The sequence below is a fragment of the Populus alba genome, chromosome 1 (genome assembly GCF_005239225.2).
Source record: "Populus alba chromosome 1, ASM523922v2, whole genome shotgun sequence".
Classification (NCBI taxonomy): domain Eukaryota; kingdom Viridiplantae; phylum Streptophyta; class Magnoliopsida; order Malpighiales; family Salicaceae; genus Populus; species Populus alba.
In genome coordinates, this window is record NC_133284.1 from 18,078,510 (window position 1) to 18,099,792 (window position 21,283).

Below are 21,283 nucleotides of genomic sequence, written 5' to 3' on the forward strand. Positions count from 1 at the left end.
TAATTATAAAATTGAATTGATTTACCTAATCGATTTTGAACATAACCCAAACTAGTTGAACCTAATAGACTGGATTAACCGCCACTACAGGGTCAATCGATTGACTAAATTGATCAACCGGTCGACCACTATACAAACCAACTAGTCGACCTACAACAACAAGTGAATCGATCAACTGATTTAGACCAACCGGTCGATCAGAATTTTCAGAATCCCGACTTGTTAGTCCTTAATCTGCAGAACCCAAAAATAGACAACTTGTTCTTTTAAAACCCATCATTATAGTCATCAAATCAGTTATTTTTAAGCTAAATAACACCATAATACTTCAATTATAACTTCTAGATCATGAAATCATCAAAATCATATCAAAACCCCAACCTTTTTCAATCTTTGTACAAACAAACCATGAACGAAAAACAACAAAAGAGGAAATCACTTACTTGTTCTTCAACCTTTCTCGAACAAAAAAATTAAGTTGAAAAACATATTGAAATTCTTTGCATGCAGGAGAGGAGGTCATGCTAAGGAGGAAAAAAAAAAGGAAAAAGAGAAGAAAACTCTCTTGCAACACTCTTAATTACTTAGGTCAGTTTAAGTGGGTTTGGGCTGATTTAAGCTTAAGTTTTGGCCAAAAGTTTAGGGCTTGCAACACAAAATTTATCCTTGAATTTAAAATTTTAGAAAAGAAATCTTACCATTGAGATGAAACAAGTACAAATACTTGTTGCGCATGTGTTCCTTGAGATCCCACATCATCTCTTCACGTGAGTGGTCACTCTACACAACCTTCATTGATGCAATATCCTTCGACCAAAGCTTCCTAACTTGTCAATCCACTATTTCCACCGATTGGATTTCGTATGAATATCATCCCTTAGCTTGACCAATTGAACTTCCAACACATGAGATGGACCAGAAAAACTCAACATCAAATGTATGAAGGATAGATTAGGTGGCAAGACATGAGGCTTATATGCCACTGCCCCTTCTCTTTTCAAAATCTCAAACCCCTAACATTCTTCAATCCTTCCATAAACAAACCATAAATGAAAAATAACACAATAGGAGATCACTTACTTGTTTTTCAACCATTCTTGAACCAAAAACTTTGCATGCAAGAAAGGAGGTCTCGGCAAGGGAAAAGAAAAAAAAAGGAAAAGAGAAAAAATAAACTCTCTTGCAACACTTTTAATTACCTAGGTTAATTTAGGTAGGTTTATGCTAACTTGAACTTGGATTCAGAGTAAAGTTTGGCCTTATTTTTCATCCATAAAAGTAGTCATACATCATCATTTCAACAATAATTACTAGTACATCAACCCACTCTAAAGTATTTTGAAGAATTAATTACAAATTAGTTCTTTAATGAAGCTAATTAATTAGTTTTTAATTAAAGTTTCAAAATCTTTGAATTTGTTGCTGCATTTTAAGATTTATTTATAACTCATTCCTTTCAATATCAACTCCATGGTATTTTGTAATTAACTTTGTTTTCTTCTTTTTAAGAAACTAAGCGCTTGCAAAAGCGCGTATATTATTCAAATATTTTATGGTATTTTTTTTATAATCTTAATACATTATTTTGGATTATTTATAAGTAAATCTTTCTTGCAAAAATAGAAGAAATAAAAAGAATTAAATAGTTTCACTATTTATTTATTTGTTTTAATTAAGAAACTAAAACATTATTTCGAAATTTGCTTTTTAAAATCTAAGTTAGTTTAAAACATCTTATGAATATAAGAGTTATGAACTATCAAAATATAAATATAATATGCTAGGATCTCTAACTCGTAATAAATATGATTATCTATTAAAATATAAATATGATAATAAATAATTTAATTTAATAAAGATTTGATGAGCTTTGATGTAGTTTCATTACTTTTGGATTAAAAAATTATTGGTTTTTTGAGGCTTCTTTTTAAGCATTTTTTGAGTTTTCATGGATAAAATAAAGTGATAATAATATGTAAGTATTAAGAGTGGTTTAAGTGGCTTATATTATTTAAGTTTTTATATGGTTAGTAAATAAAAAATATAGAAAGAGACTAGACTATTTTTCATGTTTTAATAATTTTTCAAAAATATCTTTCAACGTTGGTTTATTTTCCTTAATTAGGGATGGGGTGAATTAATTTATAGAATGAGCAGCAAATATATATATGCGTAGTTTTCGCTGAATAAAAGAAAAAAAAAACTGAAAAAGAAAAAGAAAAGATATATATATATATATATATATATATATATATATATATATATATATATATATATATATATTGACTAGTCGTGGCTGAGTGGATTGATGGACCATTGTTTTGGAATAAGCCTACTGATTCTGACTTTCTTTGCAAATTGATTTTTATTAAAATATTTTAGTTAAGTAGGGCTGGAGAAAAATGATCACCTAATGTAGAAAAATAAAACAAATTGGGATCATGTTTAATCATGATCCTCCCAAGGTAGAACTGTATTCCTTGTTAGTAGTCAATCGATGTTTAATCATAAATATTTTTATTTTTATTTTATTGAATCTTAAAATAATTATTTAGAAAAATCTATTTCTCTAAATTTAGTATGCCTATATAGTAAATTTTTATTTTAAAAATATCAACCTCAATTAATTAAAAAAACCCAATTTAATTTAATAAAATAAAGATTTTTTAAAATATTTAAAAATACGGTTATAGTTGTTTTCTTAAAATAATTTTTTTTTGAAATATATTAAAATAATATTTTTTAAATTTTTCAAAAATTATTTTTAACAAAAATGTCCTGGCAAGTTTAAAAGATTTGCATCAGCTTTAGTCTTGGATTCATATTGATTTTTTTTTTTAAAAAATAGAATAGCAGGCACTATCCTTTGGTTAGAGAGAGATCTAGTTTTGGGGTTTTCAATCTAGAAATGCAATACAAGTACAACTAGAAGGTAAGAAATTTTAAAAAAAAAATTGATATTTTAGCTGTTGATATTTTTTGTTTAAATATTAAAATATCAAGATGGCATTGTAAAAATAATAATTAAGGTAAATATTTTTAATTATTTTTTAATAAATAAAATAAATAAATCAGGAATAAATAACTCAAAGATTATTTAAATAATTAAGCTTTTTGTATAATTTATTTTATTCTATTTTTTATATAAATTTCATATGAGTTGAATATAAATACATATTAAATTATTAAACAAAATAATTCTTTTATGTTCTAAAATTCCAGAGACACATGCCATTATAATGCCCTGTGGACTTGAAGTTTGAACAATTGAAATCTGCGTACGAAGTATTAATTAAAGAGACAGATGGGACCTCGTGCAGCCGGGAGACGGTGCAACATCAGCCCCACAGTCCAAAAGAATCTCATAGAAATGGGTGCCATATTTGACCCAAAAAAAGAAAAAAGAAAACGACGCCGGGCAAACATAGGAAGAGACAAATAAGTTGGATGCCATTTTTTCAACACCTAGTTGTTTTTGGTGCTTCCCTCGCCTGAGCACTAGCGTAGTTTTGACTTCTGATAAAATAAGTAGACTATTTCCGGCGGAAACATGTGAAATCGAAATGTCAAGCCTCCTACATCTTTTACTACATGGAGACAAACCTGTGGCTATAAAATACTTATTCAATCTCCAAAACAAACTTCTTTTATACATGTCCTCTGGCTATTTTATTGAACTCATTTAGTCACCTTCTTCTTCTTTTTCTTCATTTTTTTTCCTGATTCTATCCATAAAAAAAACCCTAAAATCCATGGTAGTTGAGAATTATGTGTCAAATTGAGAGAAAAGAGCCACTCATTTCCTTGTTGTCATGGATCGAGAGACCAGCTAGATGAACCCGTTTTGAATCATCTGCCAAATTAAATTTTAGTAGATATTTAAATATTACTATTTTGAATTATCTAAATAAGTCAGCTAGTGATAACGTGATCACTCTTATATAATGCAATGTCTGAACCACTGGATCAACATGATACACTCTAATATATTTTTTTTGTTTTTTCATGGTGAAGAAAGCTATTTAATATTTTCTATTGAAGGCCCCTGGACTTAGTTAATAATTAAAGCTTGCATTTCTTTTGTTCTACTTTGTATATAGTTTGTGAACCTTAATTAAGAGGACAACTACCCATGAGTGCATTCATTTCATTTATATCAAGAGATCAGACAATATAATCCTCGACAGCAACGTGATTTAATTACATCTTTTATATAATCCAAGTGTACTTAACGACATTCTATTTAAGGTATTTTATATGTATTCTTTTATATTTATCAATAATATTATAGTTTTAATAAATTTAAACTTACAAAGCTATATTTTATGTAATTTTATGTAGTTCTAATATCATATATACCGATCAGAAAGAAAATACAAATAAGAAATTAAGATTAACTGGAGGGTACGATCAGAAAACAAAATTAATAGTGATCAATTTCTAAATTTTTAAGGAAAGCACTGCCCCTGGAAGTAAGTAAAGATAAATATATTAATTTGATCAGCATACATAGCAGATTTGTTTTCATGAGAAATAATTAAGGAAACTCAACGACGTAAAACGAGCACACCCTTGATCATACCGGCTATACCATTTCACCTCTCTCAAAGATCCTGGAAGGGACAGCAAACCTAGCGGAGAAAGACCGGGAGCTGTCGTCGGGGTTGGACAGCACCAAGCCATGATCGAAATTCTGAGAGTAGGTATAAGGATCATAGGTAAGATAAACCTTGGGCGCCGACGATGAACTGTCAAAAACCTTCCTCTTTGTCTTCACCATCTTCCTCCACAACAATCTCCACCTCGGTGTCTTTGACTCAGCACTGACCACTGCCTTGAAGGACCCAATCCGATCATACCGGATTTCTGCGTAGCTTTTCATGTTTCGACTGCCTGAATTGCACCATTCCATGGTCTTGAGAGAAGCTTCAAACTAGTATTTTGCTTCTTTGGTTCTTAGCATAGCTAGCAGAGAGCTCTACTTTTGAAGCGCTAGAGCTGTATATACTGACGTTCAAATGTATATTCTTCGTCTCAAAGTCAAATTATGCAAGCCTTGTATATATATATATATATAAACTATTGTACAGAGAATGCAAGTCTTGATGTGAGATTATTATAGTGGACCACAGATTAATACAAGTAGCTAGAGCTAGCATGCAGGCACAAGTCATTTGATCTTTCGTCAAAAGCACCGGTCGTCCGAATCATTCAATTGACAGCAATGTGATGCGAGGCAAGTCTTAATTATTAATACCTTTCTTAAGTCTACATGTGACAAAAATCTTCAGTTGCAAGGCTACCACTTGCAAAAGCCGAAGTAAACATTAGCAAAGGATATTATTTTCCTTCTTCTCTTGCCCTCTTCCCCTTTTTCCTTCGAGGATTTAAAATATTTATTTTTTACTTTATCAAGTAGCATGGTAGAGCTTTTTAATTAATGGATATATTCGTCCATGATCTAATCTAGATTGTACATTAATTAGTCGGAGTTAATATCATGACATTTCGAGCGTTTCAAGGGACAGTTACTAGCTTCACTAATTGGATATATAGCTTGGCTGTTTTCAAGCTTCAAATGCTCGCATTCATGGAGCTATACATGCCCTTCATCATCTCCAACGACTGCTTAATTGGCACACATTACTATGCCTGTCTTCCGCTTTCTTCAACTTTCAAGTAGTATTTTTGGTACTTCATGTAACCCTGGCTTTTCTTTAAGCACGAAGGAAAATGCGCAAGTGATTGCTCCATTTTTATTATATTCCGAATTTCATTAAAAAAAGAAAATAAAAAATCAATTGGATTCTGATTTAAAAGAAAAGAAATTTATTAGTTTATACTGATTTTAATTATAAAAAAATCAATTTTAATATTAATAAATTACATTTAGTGAGAAGAGTTTAATAATGATTATTTTTAGTATGAATATCAATAAAAATAAAAAAGGAGATTGGATTCAAGGTTTTTTTTTTTTTTTTTTTGATTTTGCTTTTCGAGCAATTTTTAGATTTTTTGTAGAGTTATTGGATGATTTATATAGGGTTTTATGATGTTAGTTTTTGAATAAAAAATGGTTGAAAAATGAAATTTTAGTGCAAGAATAAGAATTATCTCCCTTAATTTTCTAGCCTTTATGGTGATTAGATTTTGGGTAAGAAACAACTTATTGTTTGATTTTTTTTTAAATTAAATAATATGGGGCCACCCCTTACAAATGTTTTATTTTTTAAATATAAATCAAGTCTAGGCGCTTGAGCCTAGGCTAAAAGACTCAATTTTTTAGGCTTTTCTTTTAGAAGCCCAACCGTACTAGGCCACTTGGTCCAAACTTTGGCACATGACCTCTTTTTTGTTTTGTTTTTTGTTTTTTTGTTTAAGTCCTTCAATTTTTTTCTATTCTTGATTTTTTTTTATATATATTTAGGTAAAAAAATTCTAAAAAATAAAATTATTAAATAAAGTATAATCCATGATCAGAGTTGCAGATTTGATGGGCTAGACCACGAAGCCCGGGTCAATCCAATATATTATCGTTTCGATAGTTCTTTTAAAAAAGATGCCATGTTAAATTCTTTTTTGAAGTATTAGGTTTATTTTAATTATGAGAAATTGCACAATATAGGTTGTATATAATTTAGAAAGATTGATAGGCTTGCTCTTGTGTTTAGATTTCTATAATAACTATTGTATACTGCCCTACATATATAAATAAGAAAGGATGACTAACTAATTGGTTAAGCCTCCTATTATTCTTAACTTGATATCAGAGCCCTAAACATGTTAAAATTCTCATCTCTAATGGACTCCACTCTTATTGCTTTAGATGCCATTCCCTTGTCGCAACCTTCTTCTTCTCCACCACCGGTGCAAACCTCTGTTTCTTCCTCTGTTTTGGACTCAACTATGGCTCCTAAAATGACTTCTACTACTGTCGAGATTGTTGCTGCCATAAAGGCAACAATTGCGATAATTGTTTCTTTTTCTAACACTCAACATGTTATCTCTTTGAAGCTTATAAACACCAATTATCTCTATTGGCAAATGCAGATAAAATTGTATCTTCTTGGACAAGGTGTTTTTTAATTTGTTGATGGTTTTTTGCCGTGTCCTCCTCATATGGCTACTACTAATGACTTTTGTCTTCAAGTTAATCCATCATTCCTTTGTTGAAAATAACAAGATTAACTTATTCTGAGTGCACTCATTTCCTCTGTCCTATATAGACCTTTATCATCTTCTTACTAATGAGCTTCTTCATAAAAGCTTTCTTCAATCTATGGGTGTTGCTGTCACTATTCCCTTGTTGCCCAAGCTGGCTCAACTATGATCAGTTCTTGTTGCACAACTCCATTCCCCTGGTTTATTTAACAACAACTTCAATTCTGACCATGACAAAGGGCATTCTCGTGGTGGTTGACGCCACAATAGTAACTGATGACGACTCAGGGTCTAATTACTGTGGGTTCAATGGTTCTTCCACTAATGACTAGAGGCAAAATAATTGTCAATAGAACAAAAGGCATAACGACACCCAATAGTGGTCCAATACACACCCTTTTAGGCAGAATGTCAGGTGCCAGCTATGCCATTTCTTTGGTCATTCAGTGCCTCAATGCGCAGCCATAGACACCAGCATCATGCCAATCTTGTTGTCAGCAACATCTCCTCAACGAACTCTGTGGATTGGCTTTTGGATATCGGTGTGAATCGACATGTTACTCTTGACCTTGCGACTCTGACGGGGTCTGAACCCTATCTTAGTAATTGATCATTTGTATGTTGGTGATGATAATGATCTTTCCATATCTGATATTGGACATATTACGTTACACACACCAAAACACACTTTTACCTTATCTAGTGTTCTTCATGTACCTTACATTACCAAGCCATTGCTTTTATGTTTAAAAAATTTATCATGATAATAATGTCTATTTTGAATTTCACGATTCTGTATTTTATAGTAAAGATTTCAACACCAAGACAGTGCTCCTTCCTTGTTAGTGTAATGATGGTCTCTATGTCTTGTCCAAGTTTTCTTCCACATCAATTCCTCAAGCTTACTTGTCTCTTTGCATATCTGTTTTTGCTGATATCTGACATCGTCGATTAAGTCATCCTATTTCCCATGTTTTTAATTTTTTAGTATCAAATAATAAACTTGCTTGTAACTCTAGACATTTATTTTTTCAAAGTCAAGCATACCCATTAGGAAAGTCATTATGTTTGTCGTTAGGACTTACGAGTCATAAATCTTATATTCCACTTGAATTAATTTTTAGTGATGTCTAGGGTATTATTTCTATTTTTTCTTCTAATGATTTTTGTTATTTTGTGATGTTTGTCTATGTGCATACACAATATATATGATATTATCCTTTTATTGTGAAATTTGATGTATTTTATATTTTCCATCATTTTCAAGTTTTTATTGAGCATATTTTTCACTAAAAATTAAATATGTTCAAATTGATTAGGATGGTGAATATTATAAGTTAAATACTTTCTTTGAGACTGTTGATATTAATCATTGTCTAATTTATCCTCATACCCACGAATAAAATGGCACTATTACAGTTGTGATTTTTTAGGTATGATACTACTGGTTCTTCTGGTTTTGCTGATGGTTCACCTAAGTCCGCGGCTTTCAGTCCTGTCTCTTGGTCTAACTCTCCTGCTGGGTTGAATTTGGTTGTTGACCTCTATTTCTATCCTCTACAACAATATAAAAGGTTCAACCTTACTTGGCTCTAGTTCTGTGGTTCGTCAGCATCCTATGGTTCCTCGTCCACGACTGCCAAAGATAACAAACTTGACAGCTTTTTTGGCTTCATCTGCTAGCCCTATCTCTCGGGTACTATTTTCTTGTGCCTATGAATCAAATACATTTTATAATGCCGATAGGTATGTGGCTTGGCACGGTGCTATGAAATATGAAATTCAAGCACCGCATTATAAAGACACTTGGTCTTTGGTTTCTTTTCATCATTTGATTAATGTTATTGGTAGTTGTTGGGTGTACAAGATCAAGTGTCGTGCAAATGGCAGCATTAAGCACTACAAAGCTCGGTTGGTTGCTAGAGGCTTTAATCAGCAAGAAGGTATTGATTATTCTAAGACTTTTAGTCATGTTATTAAGCAAGCCACTATTCAGTTGGTTTTTTCCATTGTGGTTTCTTGTGTTTGGAAAATTAATTATCTGAATATCCATAATGCCTTTCTCAATGGGACCCTTGACGAAGAGGTATACATGCAGCAACCTCCAGGTTTTATTAATTATACCCTCTCATGTGTGTCGATTGCATAAATCTTTATATGGCTTGAAACAAGCTCTTTAGGCCATAGTACACTCACTTAAGTGATTATCATTTCTCTATTGGATTTTGTGCTTTGAAGATTGACTCTTCATTATTCATCTTGTTTATAGGTGCTGTTATTTTTTATTTATTGGTTTACGTTGATGATAATTTGCTTATTGGAAGCAATTCAGCCTTGCTTCACCGATTGATACAATTGTTAAGCTTTGAGTTTGAGTTTCAAGATTTAGGTGCTGTTCATTATTTTTTAGGGATTGAGGTTCATCCTACTAGTATGAGACTCTTGCTACGACAATATAAGTATGTACTTGATATCCTCCATTTAGTAGGTATGTCTTTTTGTAAACCTGTTGATACTTCTATTTCTACCTCGAAGGTTACTGTAATACTTGATTGCTTATTTTTTGATCCTACTCAATTTCATCAAATTATTAGTGCTTTTTAGTATCTCATTTTTACAAGACCAGATATTTATTTTATTGTTAACACGGTTTGTCAATTTATGCATGCTCTTACCGATACATATTGGGCTGCCATTGAATGTATTTTGTGTTATCTTAAGAGTATGATTTCTTTTGGCTTACATATCAACCGTAGCTCATCCTTTACTTTACATAGTTTTACAGATGTTGATTGAGCTGGTAGTGTTGATGATCGTAAGTCTACAGGTGGCTATCTTGATTTCTTTGGTAATACCTTGATTTCTTGGAAATCAGGCAAACAACGCATGGTTACTCGTTCTTCTATCAAAGCTAAGTATAAAGTCTTAGCTAACGACACTGCTGAGGTTCTATGACTTCAATATTTATTGTTTGATATACAGATTATACCGACTTCTATGCCTATGATTTAGTGTAATAATTTGGATGTTACTTATTTGTCTACTAATCCTATCTTTCATGCTTGTATTAAATATGTTGAGATTGATTTATTTATTCTTATGCGACAGAGTTGCTAAAAAGGACATTCAGATTTAATTTATTTCTTTCAAGGATCAACTTGTCGATATTTTTACTAAGCCACTTTTTACTATTTCTTTTATTACTCTTTGGTTCAAACTTTGAGTTGACTCTCCACCCTCAGCTTGAGAAACTTGCATAATATAGGTGGTATATAATTAGAAAAGGTTGATAGGCTTACTCTTATGTTTAGATCTTTACAATAACTATTGTACATTTTCTTACTTATATAAATAGAAAATAGTTGGCTAATTAATTAGTTAAGCCTTTTATTATTCTCAATTATTTTAAATTGGTCTTCATGGTATATTTCATTTTAGTTTCCATAGGATTAATTTGTTCCAAGTTGCATTTTACAAGATTATCACAATCTAATGATCTGGATTAGAAGTTTAACAAGTTAATTCAATAGCCGTGTAAATATTTTTTTTGAAGAATATCATCTTGATTTTTCTCTTCCAACTTAATTGTTTTACCTCTCCTTTTCTCTATATTTTTTTTATCATGTATTTAGATAAAAGAAATATAAAAAGATTTATTAAATCTAGTGGAGTCTATAACTTAAATATCAAGTTTGATGGGTTAAGATACAAAGTTTAGATTGATCTAACATGTTGTTGTTTTGATATATATATATATATATATATATATATATATATATATATATTTTAAAGATATTATATTATTTTTTTTTTAAATTATTTTAAATTGATCATAGTATTTTGATTTTTTTTTTTAAAAAATTCAAAATGCATTTTTGCTGCACGTTAAAGTTTTCTTTGAATCCATGTAATTATATATTTTTTCTTCATCTGAACTTTTTTTTCATTTCCTTTATATTTTTTTTTTTGCGTTCAAATTCTTTTTTTTTGTCCAACATGCATCCTACTGCAAAAGATGAATATTATATAAGCTATTCGATAATTTTTAATAAGAAACAATTGTCTCACATCACATCATTCTTCTGTGCAAATAATTAAATAGATCCCATCACATCCATAATGAAATCAAAATTTAAAATATTTTCAAAAACAAACACGGTTACACCTATACATTAAGGATATTATTAATTATTATTAAAAAGAATTTAATAGCCAGTTTATTTTTTATGTTTTAAAATTAGTTTATTTTTTTTAAAAAAATTAATATTTTTAGTCTTTTCTTATTGTTTTGATATATTGATATCAAAAATAAAATTTTTAAAATAAAAAAAATATTATTGTGATGTATTTCTAAATAAAAAATATTTTAAAAAACAATAACTATTATAATACCTAAAAGACTTTATAACATCTATAGGTTTCGGTTAGCAAATATTTCAGTAGTACTAAACATCAAAGCTTTGTAGATTAAATAGTGATCCAACAATATTTTTTTACCTTGAGTTTTTTTATTTTTATGCCAAGTGATTTAGGACCATACATGATGATTTGCTTTAGTTGATTTCACATGAGATTCTTTTGGTATCAAGAAACAAATCTGGCATTTTGTTGATGCTTGGTTTGGCAAAACCAAGTTTGATTTTTAATTAACTTAAAATAGTTGAAGGTTTAGAGTGTGTTTGGTATTGTGGTAGCTTTTGTGGTTGTGGTTTGTAAAAAGCAGTTTTATAAAAAGTACTTTTTGTGAGGTTGATTTTAAAAAAAGTTAGTGTTTGGTAAAAACTGTGGTTGAAGTTGTGGTTTTAAAAAAAGCAGTTTTAGGTGTTTGGTTACAAAACTGTGGTTGAAAAAAAGCAGTTTTGTGTTTGGTAAAAACTGTGGTTCAAAAAAAATATTTCTTGTATTTTGTTAATATGGTTTGTGTTTTATATTTGATTGGAATTAAATATTTGATTGAAATTAATTAAAATGACATATATAGACACACATATATAATTCCAAAACATAGGTGTTTTGTAATTATGATTACATAACAAAATGAAAAATCGTTATACATTAATGTACTCTTTTATTGTTCCATCAAACTATTGGCAATTCCATCGCATACAAAATCCATACGTGAAGGCCTCTGTGACCCTTGAACGGCCGAAGACTGCACAGTATCAGGCAAAAAGTCATCTGGAATCAAATTGGGGTTGCGATCATACTCAGAAAAAACTACATTATCTTGCGATCTCCTTCTAATATAATTATGTAGTGCCATTGATGTAACTACAATCTCAACTTGTGTTTTGTATGGATAAGCAGGCATGTTTTGCAAAATTTTCCACCTCTGTTTCCATACCCCAAAAGAACGTTCGATCACGTTACGTAGTGACGAGTGTGCACGATTAAACACTTCTTTCCGACCACTTGGTTGTCTACGACGTCTAAATTCTTGGAAGTGATACCTCTCGCCTTTGTAGGGACCCAAATATCCATACTCGTTTGGATATCCAACATCAACCAAATAGTATTTTCCTGAAAAAAATAACATTGTAATTTTAAACAAAACTAAAAAAAATAATTATATTCCTTCAATTACCCAATCTTCAATTTAGTCAAAATCACAACCTTCTGGAGGTTTTGGAAAGTTGATAGTGTTATTGTCAATAGCCTCCAGAAAAATACGAGTATCGTGTGCACTGCCTTCCCATCCTGCCCACATGAACATGAATTGCATGTCGAAACTACAAGCGGCCATTACATTTTGTGTTGGTACACCTTTTCTTCCAATAAATGGAATTTGATTTTCAGCTGGTACGCATGCACGAACATGTGTTCCATCAATTGCACCGACACAATTCTACATGCCACAAAAACATTTATTGTACTCATATAAACATTTATAATATATTTCATACTCCTCCGAACAACTTAATTAAACTACTTAATTATATATATATAAAAAATTAATCTTACCTTGAAATGTGGCATAAATCTTGGATTCATAGCAATTTCTCTTGGTGTGCTCGTAAATTGTGGATCTACTGGTTTTATGATTTCTACAGCAAACAAACGTAATGATTTAAGCACTTCTTTAAAACATCTACTAACAGTTTCACCTGAATGCTGGAATCTTTCCTGCGCTTGTCTATTTGACGCCCCAACTGCTATTGTAAATAGAAACATTGCCACCTTTTCAATAACGCTCATTCTTCTTGACGGTTTTAAACCATGGTGCGTTTCCAAGTCGGTGCACAAACTCAACAAAGTCGTTGCGTCCATCCTGAACATGTTAACACTTCGTTTCCAATGACCTCTTAAAACCTCCATCAACCAACGCATCCCTGTGTTATAGGAAACCATACATGGTTCTTTATACATATAATTAATATAATACGCATTTATAGCTCCAGCTGTGCATAAATTTAATTTTTTCCTATCACAATGCCTCCTTATAATAAATGCATCGTCATCATCACTATCACCGTCAACGTCGGCATCATCGTCGTCATCGGCATCATCATTGTCGTCGTCACTACTGTCGTCGGAGTCGTTTCCATTACTATCATCTCCGGCACCATCAACTGAAGCACCACTAACTCCACAACTAGGATAATTAATTTGATCTACAATCCGGTTCATTACATCATCATAATTACCATCGAAATCTTCATTAAATATGTTATTAAATCGTGGATCATCCATAACTTCAATTACATGGAAACAAAAACAAAATTATATGTTGTTAATAAAAATATTTAAATAATTAAATAACATTCAATAAAAATACTATCATAGAGTTGGTGCGACATAAGTTTTTTTACATACCTGTAAAGCCAGCAAAAAAAAAGTATTCTACTTGTTCAAGATTTACAAATCATAAATTTGTAATCGAGTATGCAGCAGCAATGAAATTTTTCATCTAAAAAACCGAAAAAGAAGATGGAGATGAGGGAGGAACTTACCTCAGTCTCTGCGTTTCTGCAAACCCCAACGGTGTTGCAGCTGTGTTCTGCAAAATGAAAAACCCATTACAAAAATTAGATTTTGAGAAACATAAAAGAAATTGACAAAGGGAACGGATAGTACCTGGTATCTCGCTCGTGGACCTTTCTCGGGACTAATCTCTTGTTTTTTTTTTTTTCTGCAATTGTAACAATGGAGGGACGGATCGGTGACGGGTTGTGTTTGAATGGATAGAGGGGAAGAAAAGCTTGTCTGGCGTTGGTGGTTAGGGCAAGTTTGGTGGTGAGAGAGAGAACCGCATGAAGGAAACTGGTAGATCTACACAACACTGCTTTCCAGTGATATTTTTGGGTTTTTTTTTTTTACCGTTGGGAAGAGTTTATTGCAAATTAATGAGGGTCTGCGAGAGAACAGTTGGGAAGCAATTGGAAATCTTCGGTGATGAGAGAGAACAGAAACGCATGAAAAGCAAAAGATAATTGCTTTTCATTTTTTGTATTTGAAACGCGGTTTCTAATGGGACCTACGCCAAATAAACCTGTGGTTTGTAGTTAACCAAACAGGTGTAATGCTGCTTTTTTATAAACCGCAGCCGTAGAAGCATTCCCAAACACCATCTTAGTGACTGAATTTGAAACTTGTCAATTCAGGGAGTGATTTGAACAAAAATGTGAAACAGTTATTGGTGCATGTAAAACACTGTGTTAGTGCGTTAAGGAGGACGATACCCTTAGTGCCCGTTTGGCACTGCGGCTGCGGCTGCGGATTAAAGTAAAAGCAATATTGAAACGTTTGGTTAAGTTAAACCACAGTTTTATTCATATGGGTCCCACTCAAAAACTGAGGCTGGACCTCAGTTTTTGAAAAGCAATTTACAATTGCTTTTCCGTGTTCTTCTCTCTTTCACCGACACTGTAATTAACACAAAACTTTATCAACCCCTTCTTCTGTCCTTTCTTCTGTCAAACGAGGCTTCTACCTGCACCAAATTCCCGTTAGCTCGTCTCCTCTGCTCCCTTCCTCTATGTTCCCAAATTATTGCCATTGATCTAGACTCCCATTTCCCAAATTTTTCCTTCCCCTCTGTTCCCTTCTCTCGTCTCAAACAGAGGCAATAATGAACCAAATGGGCAACACGAAAAGGAGCAGATTGGGAGCTTTCAGATGCCCATCACTGGGATGTTGAAGAGAAAAAGAAAGTATGCCATGAGAGCTTTTCCTTGGTCTCGTTATATATCCTCAAAAGATGCAATTTTATCCTTTCTAGTAGCATTATTAGTTTGAGCTAATTAACAAAAATTGTATTAATTTTGATGCCAATCTGTCTAAGTTAAAAAGACAAGGGCAAGATTATTGCGTGCACCAAACACAAGAGGTAAATAGTTGATTGTTATAATAAAGTAAAATAGCATCTATTATAAATATATAGATATATTTTTTTTAAAGTAATTTTACAATCAAACCCCATACAAAAAATATAATAACCAACTACAAGAAATTAATTTTTTTCAACCACAATTTTAACCGCAGTTTTAACCAAACACATCAAATTTTAAAACGAACCTCACAAAAAGCACTTTTTATTAAACTACTTTTTTTAAACCACAACCACAAAAGCAACCACAATACCAAACAGACTCTTAGGTGGCATGTGTGACATCCACTGACCTTCGGAGGTGTCTTTGTTTGGTATTGTTGGAATTGTATTGGCAAGAGCTTTCTTTATTGTCTTAAGTTTGGTGATTTAACTTGTGTTGTCTCGGGTCTTTTTTGGTTGATTGTCTTTTAAAAAATTAAATATTTTTTTTAGTTTCATCCTCCAATATTTGATTGATTGAGATTTAAGTTATGTATTTTTTTAAAAAATTTTATGAGGTTATCCTGTTCTTATGACCTGTATCATAGGTTTGATAAATTTACTCGGGTTGACTCAAGATTATTTTAGTCATTTTTTCGAATTGAATTTTGTTTTTAATTTTTTTTTTCAATACTAGGTTGAAATGAGTTTTATGACCCAAGTCTTGAATTTTATATTTTAACCAAAATTAAGTTCAATTTAATATATTATTGTTTTAATATTTATAAAAAAATAAATGTCTTTTGGTATAACACTATCTCAATATTTTAAATGTTTTTTCCCAATATGCATCAAATTCTTACCTTTTCTCTCTCCAAGAAAACAGGTTAGCAAAACCTTTACTCTTTTATATATATATATATATATATATATATATATATATATATATATATGTTCTAAAAAAATTAAACCTCCCTCGAGCCAAGGAGATAGCTAGTCATCACTATTCAATATAACCATGTGTCACCCTTCCAGGTTCGAAAAGAAAAGAAACGAAATCCCCTTTAACATGGATTGGACTCCCTGTGTTGGGTCATTGAGCTCTGAGCTTGTAGTTTGGATATCCCATGGAGTTAAGACGATCACTTTCTTTGTTAATAGGCTCATGTAACTTCTGGGCCACTTTGACCTTCTATCCAACACGTGTCAGAATAGTTTAGTAGTTCCAATTATATTTGTCTTCACTTGTTTCTTGTGATAATCGTAGATTTTCTCTCCCTTAGATGCTTATCTCTTCCTCTGGTTACAAAACGAGGCACAAACAATACTAGTTTTCTAACCCTTGTTGGTTGATTTTTTCTTAAAGTTACAGGATTTTATAATGTATTCTCTTACATAAAAAATTTTTAAATGTAAAAAAAAAAAACTTATACATATATTTAACCAAATAAATCAATAACTTATATAAATCATATATATCAATATATAAAAAAAGTTATTAATAATAACTAAAGACAAAATTTAAAAAATTAAATGATAGATGTAGATCAAGATATTTGATTTTATAATATAGATCATTTAACTAGTTGTGTTCAATGACTTTATTTATTAATTTTTTTATTTAATCAAATTATAATAGAATTAGACATATATATGAAATTGATTGAATAAAATTAAAGAGAAAACAAATATTATGTAAGGTTGCACATATTAGAAATATTATCCAAAAATAAATATTTTTTATTTTTAAATATAAATTTCATTTATACAAAACAAAAAAAAAACTTATAGATGAATTAAAATAATATCTCTAAAATTAAATACATATAAAATAATAAACAAAACAATCACCTTTTCAAAAAGTCTAAATAAACAAAAAGAAAAAAGAAAAAAGAGAAGGAGTATTAATTTAGATATAAATTAAAGAATTATTTTTAAAAAACACATGTTAAAAAAAAGGTATATCTTTTTTTAAAAGAAAGATTAGAAAAAAAGAGGGCCCACGCGTGTGGGCCCTTATATTTTCTTAGAAAATGCTGTTAGGGTGGACAAACATGTCTAACTCATGACCCAAATAATTAGACTTGAAAAAAATACGAAGCTCAATCTGTACCAAATCAAACAATGAAGGATAAAATCAAGAAAAACACAAAAAGATTTTTTTAAAAGTAGTTATTATAAGAATGAGGGTGAAAATCAAAACAAAAGAATAAATTAGAGGGCAACCATAAATTTTTAATTAAAAGGTTAATTGAAAAGAAAAATAACTTTAACAAAAGAAAAAAAAATAAAAAGAATGAGAATCAAATTAGAAAAATAATATATTATAAGCTTAGATTAAATAATAAAATTAAAAACCATTAAAACTTTTACAAAAAAGGCTAAGGAAAAAAAAATCAAAAGAATAATGAAACAAATGAAAAAAAATGACAAATTAAAATTGAAGGAATAAATTGATAACAAATAATTCTTTTACAAAGTCAATAAAAGAATAAGAACTAAATTTAATATATCAACAACAAATAGGACTAACTTGTAATTTTAAGGAAAGAAAGAAAAAATCCTTTATCGACAAACTACCACATTACCACTAGCACATGTTGTACCAGGAGGAAGAGAAAATAATGACACAGTGGAAGGACAGTATTGACCACTCTAGGAGGCGTTGTCCGAGTCGCCAAAAGTGTTTATGCACCTTTCACACATTGACATGTGTAAAACATGCTTCAATAATTTTTTTTATATTTTAATATGAATTAATCATGAGTAAAAGATCAAATTACCCTTAATAAACTAGTTATTAACAAAAAGAAGAAGAAGAAAAAAACACAGAAAGTCCAATGCTTATACGCAACATAATTGATTACAAAATTGATGATTAAGTTGATATGTAGTATTAATAATACTACAAATGCCATAGACATATATACATACACAAAATTAATGATTCTCAAGGAAAAAATACATACAGATAGGAGAAACAGTGCATACGTATGCTTCCAATTTCACTAGCCCAGGTTTTCCTGTCTATACATGGAGGAGCACCGCCTGAATCTTTTAGCTTATGCTGCACCACCTGCCTCAGGGCTTCAAATTCATCTCTGACTACACAGATACATATATATTTTAGCTAAAAAAGCGAGCTACTCTTAATTAATTAAGATAATGTTATCACAAGATTACTTTCAATTGTGAAAAATAACCAGACAATTATTAAAAAATAAATAAATTCTCAATATTTAATATACAAATTTGAGTAATCTGATTGTATCAATTAATCTTGACTACTAATCCCCCAATAATGCACAAAAACATAACGCCATGCTAAATCCCCCCCAAAGCAGGCTGGTTAATCACAGATCAACAGGTCAACCACCGCTCCAGAACTGCACTGTACTAACTTGTACGGGAAGGCCACCGGAAAGAAATCAAGGGATTGCCGCAATCCCATGGTTTTAGATTGTGCGGTGTTAAGGTATTATATGGCATTCGTTTACAGCGAAAATTGCATTGAAGAACACATAATATGATCAGCAATGGCCACCCCCAACGCCATTGCCAATAACAACAGTAAGTAACAGAGAGAGCAATGGCTACTGACCTCAGGGTAACAAGTCTGACGAACAATTGTCTGGTTATTTATATTTACCAGAACCGCACAGAACAATTTTGCCTGTGTTAAGACAGAGTCAAAATTGGTACGAGAAACACAAGGAATCGATAAAACTTACAAGCAATACATAATACATATAACAGAAGCACTGGAGCATATAAAAAGGGAAAAATGGGGCAGAAAGAATCAGTTCTTACAAGAAATTTGTTAACATATAATTCAGTGTAAGAACGTACGTTGCCTAGAACAATTCAGAAAATTAATTAGCATATTGATTGAAGGCTTCAAAACTTGGTGCATTTTTCTATGACTTGTGTTCAATCCCAATAACTTGGCTAGCGAGTAATCGCAGCAGTTGTACAAGGTTCTTGATGAGGTGATGTAATGTTTATTTTTGTGATTCAATTGTGTTTTTTAAAATTTTTATTTTTTAATTATTTTTTTTTGTTTTTGAATTATATTAAAATTCTAATATCAAAATTTAAATTTAAAAAAATAAAAAAATAATATATTTTGAAGGAAAAAAATACTACTACTATAATATGAAACATTATCTTAATTAAAAGTCACAACTGACATACATTACCTTAAATAATTTTGTCTCTCTAACCGAAAAAAAGCTTCAAAATTGGAACGCTTACAGTACATGTCAAGAAAATAAAATAAAATAAAATAAAATCCGATAATATTACCTTCAAAGGGAACCCAAAGAACAACAACCCAAGACTGCCAGAAACCTCGGTGACAGTATCAAACGGCACCGTTCCCCTGGCCAAGTCGTCGAGCAAGGAGACCACGTCAGACAAAACACTGATCCCAATAAAATCTACTTCAGCATTCACGTAGGATGATCCTAGTGCCCTCACGTGACCGTGATCAGATCTCACGTGACCCAGCCTCTTCCCTCTGTACTTCACAGCAACATCCAGACTTCTAAAATCCATGGAATACACATCGACGTTGCGTACTTTCAAAGTAACATACAAGGATATGTCAATGTTAATTATAGGCAAGGTGTGGATGTGTATCTTGTTTAGGCGCAGCCTCACGACCTTGACCGTGGGATCGGAGGGCCAAAAAACATAGACAAGCGTTGCAAGGAGGAGGAGGAATATTATAGCGATTATCAATGGCCATCGACGGCAGTCCTGAGTGGTGGGGTGGCGGTAAAAAGGTAACACAACGCCTCCTTCTTCATGCTGATCACATGGTATTAGAGTATAGCAATGAGTTGGTGAAAGTGGAAGTGGTGGTTCAGTACTTTTGGGAAGAGCCATAAAGGGCGTGGGAATTACGGGGAGGAAGGGTGGGGAAAGGGAAGATAATTTTGGCGAGGAAAGTGAGTAGAGGTTGCGGGGTTTGGTGTTTTGCTCTCCAAGGTTTTGTTATGATGTGGGGAAATTGTAGAGGAGCCTTCCTAGCTGTTGGGATTGCTTGCTGGGGTTATTCATGTGGGGAGGACATGAGTGTGACATGTTATTTTTGTTTTTGTATTTTAAAATTATTTTTATTTTTTTTATTAACTTTAAATTAATATAATTTTAGTATTTTTAAATTATTTTAATGTGCTAATATTAAAAATAATTTTTAAAAATAAAAAAATATTATAGATATATATTTTAACACAAAAAATTATTTAAAAAAAAACTAAAACTATACTATAAAATAAGCTCGTTTAGCTTTGTTTGTTGCGTTAAGGTCGTCATCATCATCACTTTTGCTTCTCTGTGCTGTGTACAACTACTAATAATTTTAGCATCACACAACTACACAAGTGAGATGTGAAGTTCGTGTTTTTATAAAGTATTGACGTCTTAATTAGTGGTGAACTCTAAAGAAAGAGTAGAAAAATATTAGTGAAAGATAAATAAGCATCGAGCAAGATTTTCTTTTTCTTTATCTTTTTTTTTTTTTTGAGAAAAAACAAGGTTAAATTTTACTCAAATTTAGAAAGTGAGGTGTTAATACATAGAAAGAACTTTCTTGATTTGATGTATACAGTGAGGGAACATGAAACGGAATGAAAGAAAAGAACTATGGCTTAGCGTTTGATTTGACTCGTTTGTATTGTTAACGATCATTCATTCGACGAAGTTGTCGAGGTTTGGCAAACTTTGTGATTGGTTGCGTATACACCTGAACATCTTGCTTGTTTAATATATCAACATGATGCGTGTTGGTATTTATTTTTTATCTACTTTTTTTTTTAAATTACAAATAATTAAAAAAAAAAAAAAAAAAATATTTTTTTTGCCTATTTG

At 31.2% G+C, this 21,283-nt stretch overlaps 1 protein-coding gene across 2 annotated transcripts; it reads right to left on the bottom strand.

Moving 5' to 3' along the window:
- Positions 1-18,226: 18,226 nt before the first annotated feature.
- Positions 18,227-20,441, bottom strand: LOC118046230 (uncharacterized). Of its 2 annotated transcripts, none has more exons than XM_035055046.2 (3): positions 19,715-20,441; positions 19,011-19,082; positions 18,227-18,510 (listed from the first exon to the last, which is right to left on the bottom strand). In XM_035055046.2, the coding sequence occupies exons 1-3, from the start codon at positions 20,297-20,299 to the stop codon at positions 18,505-18,507; spliced, it is 663 nt and encodes a 220-aa protein (XP_034910937.1). In that variant the 5' UTR covers positions 20,300-20,441; the 3' UTR covers positions 18,227-18,504. The 2 variants fall into 2 exon arrangements, with proteins under 2 accessions (XP_034910937.1, XP_034910936.1); XM_035055045.2 differs by having other exon boundaries at positions 18,227-18,514; positions 19,715-20,440.
- Between the last annotated feature and the right edge of the window lie 842 nt (positions 20,442-21,283).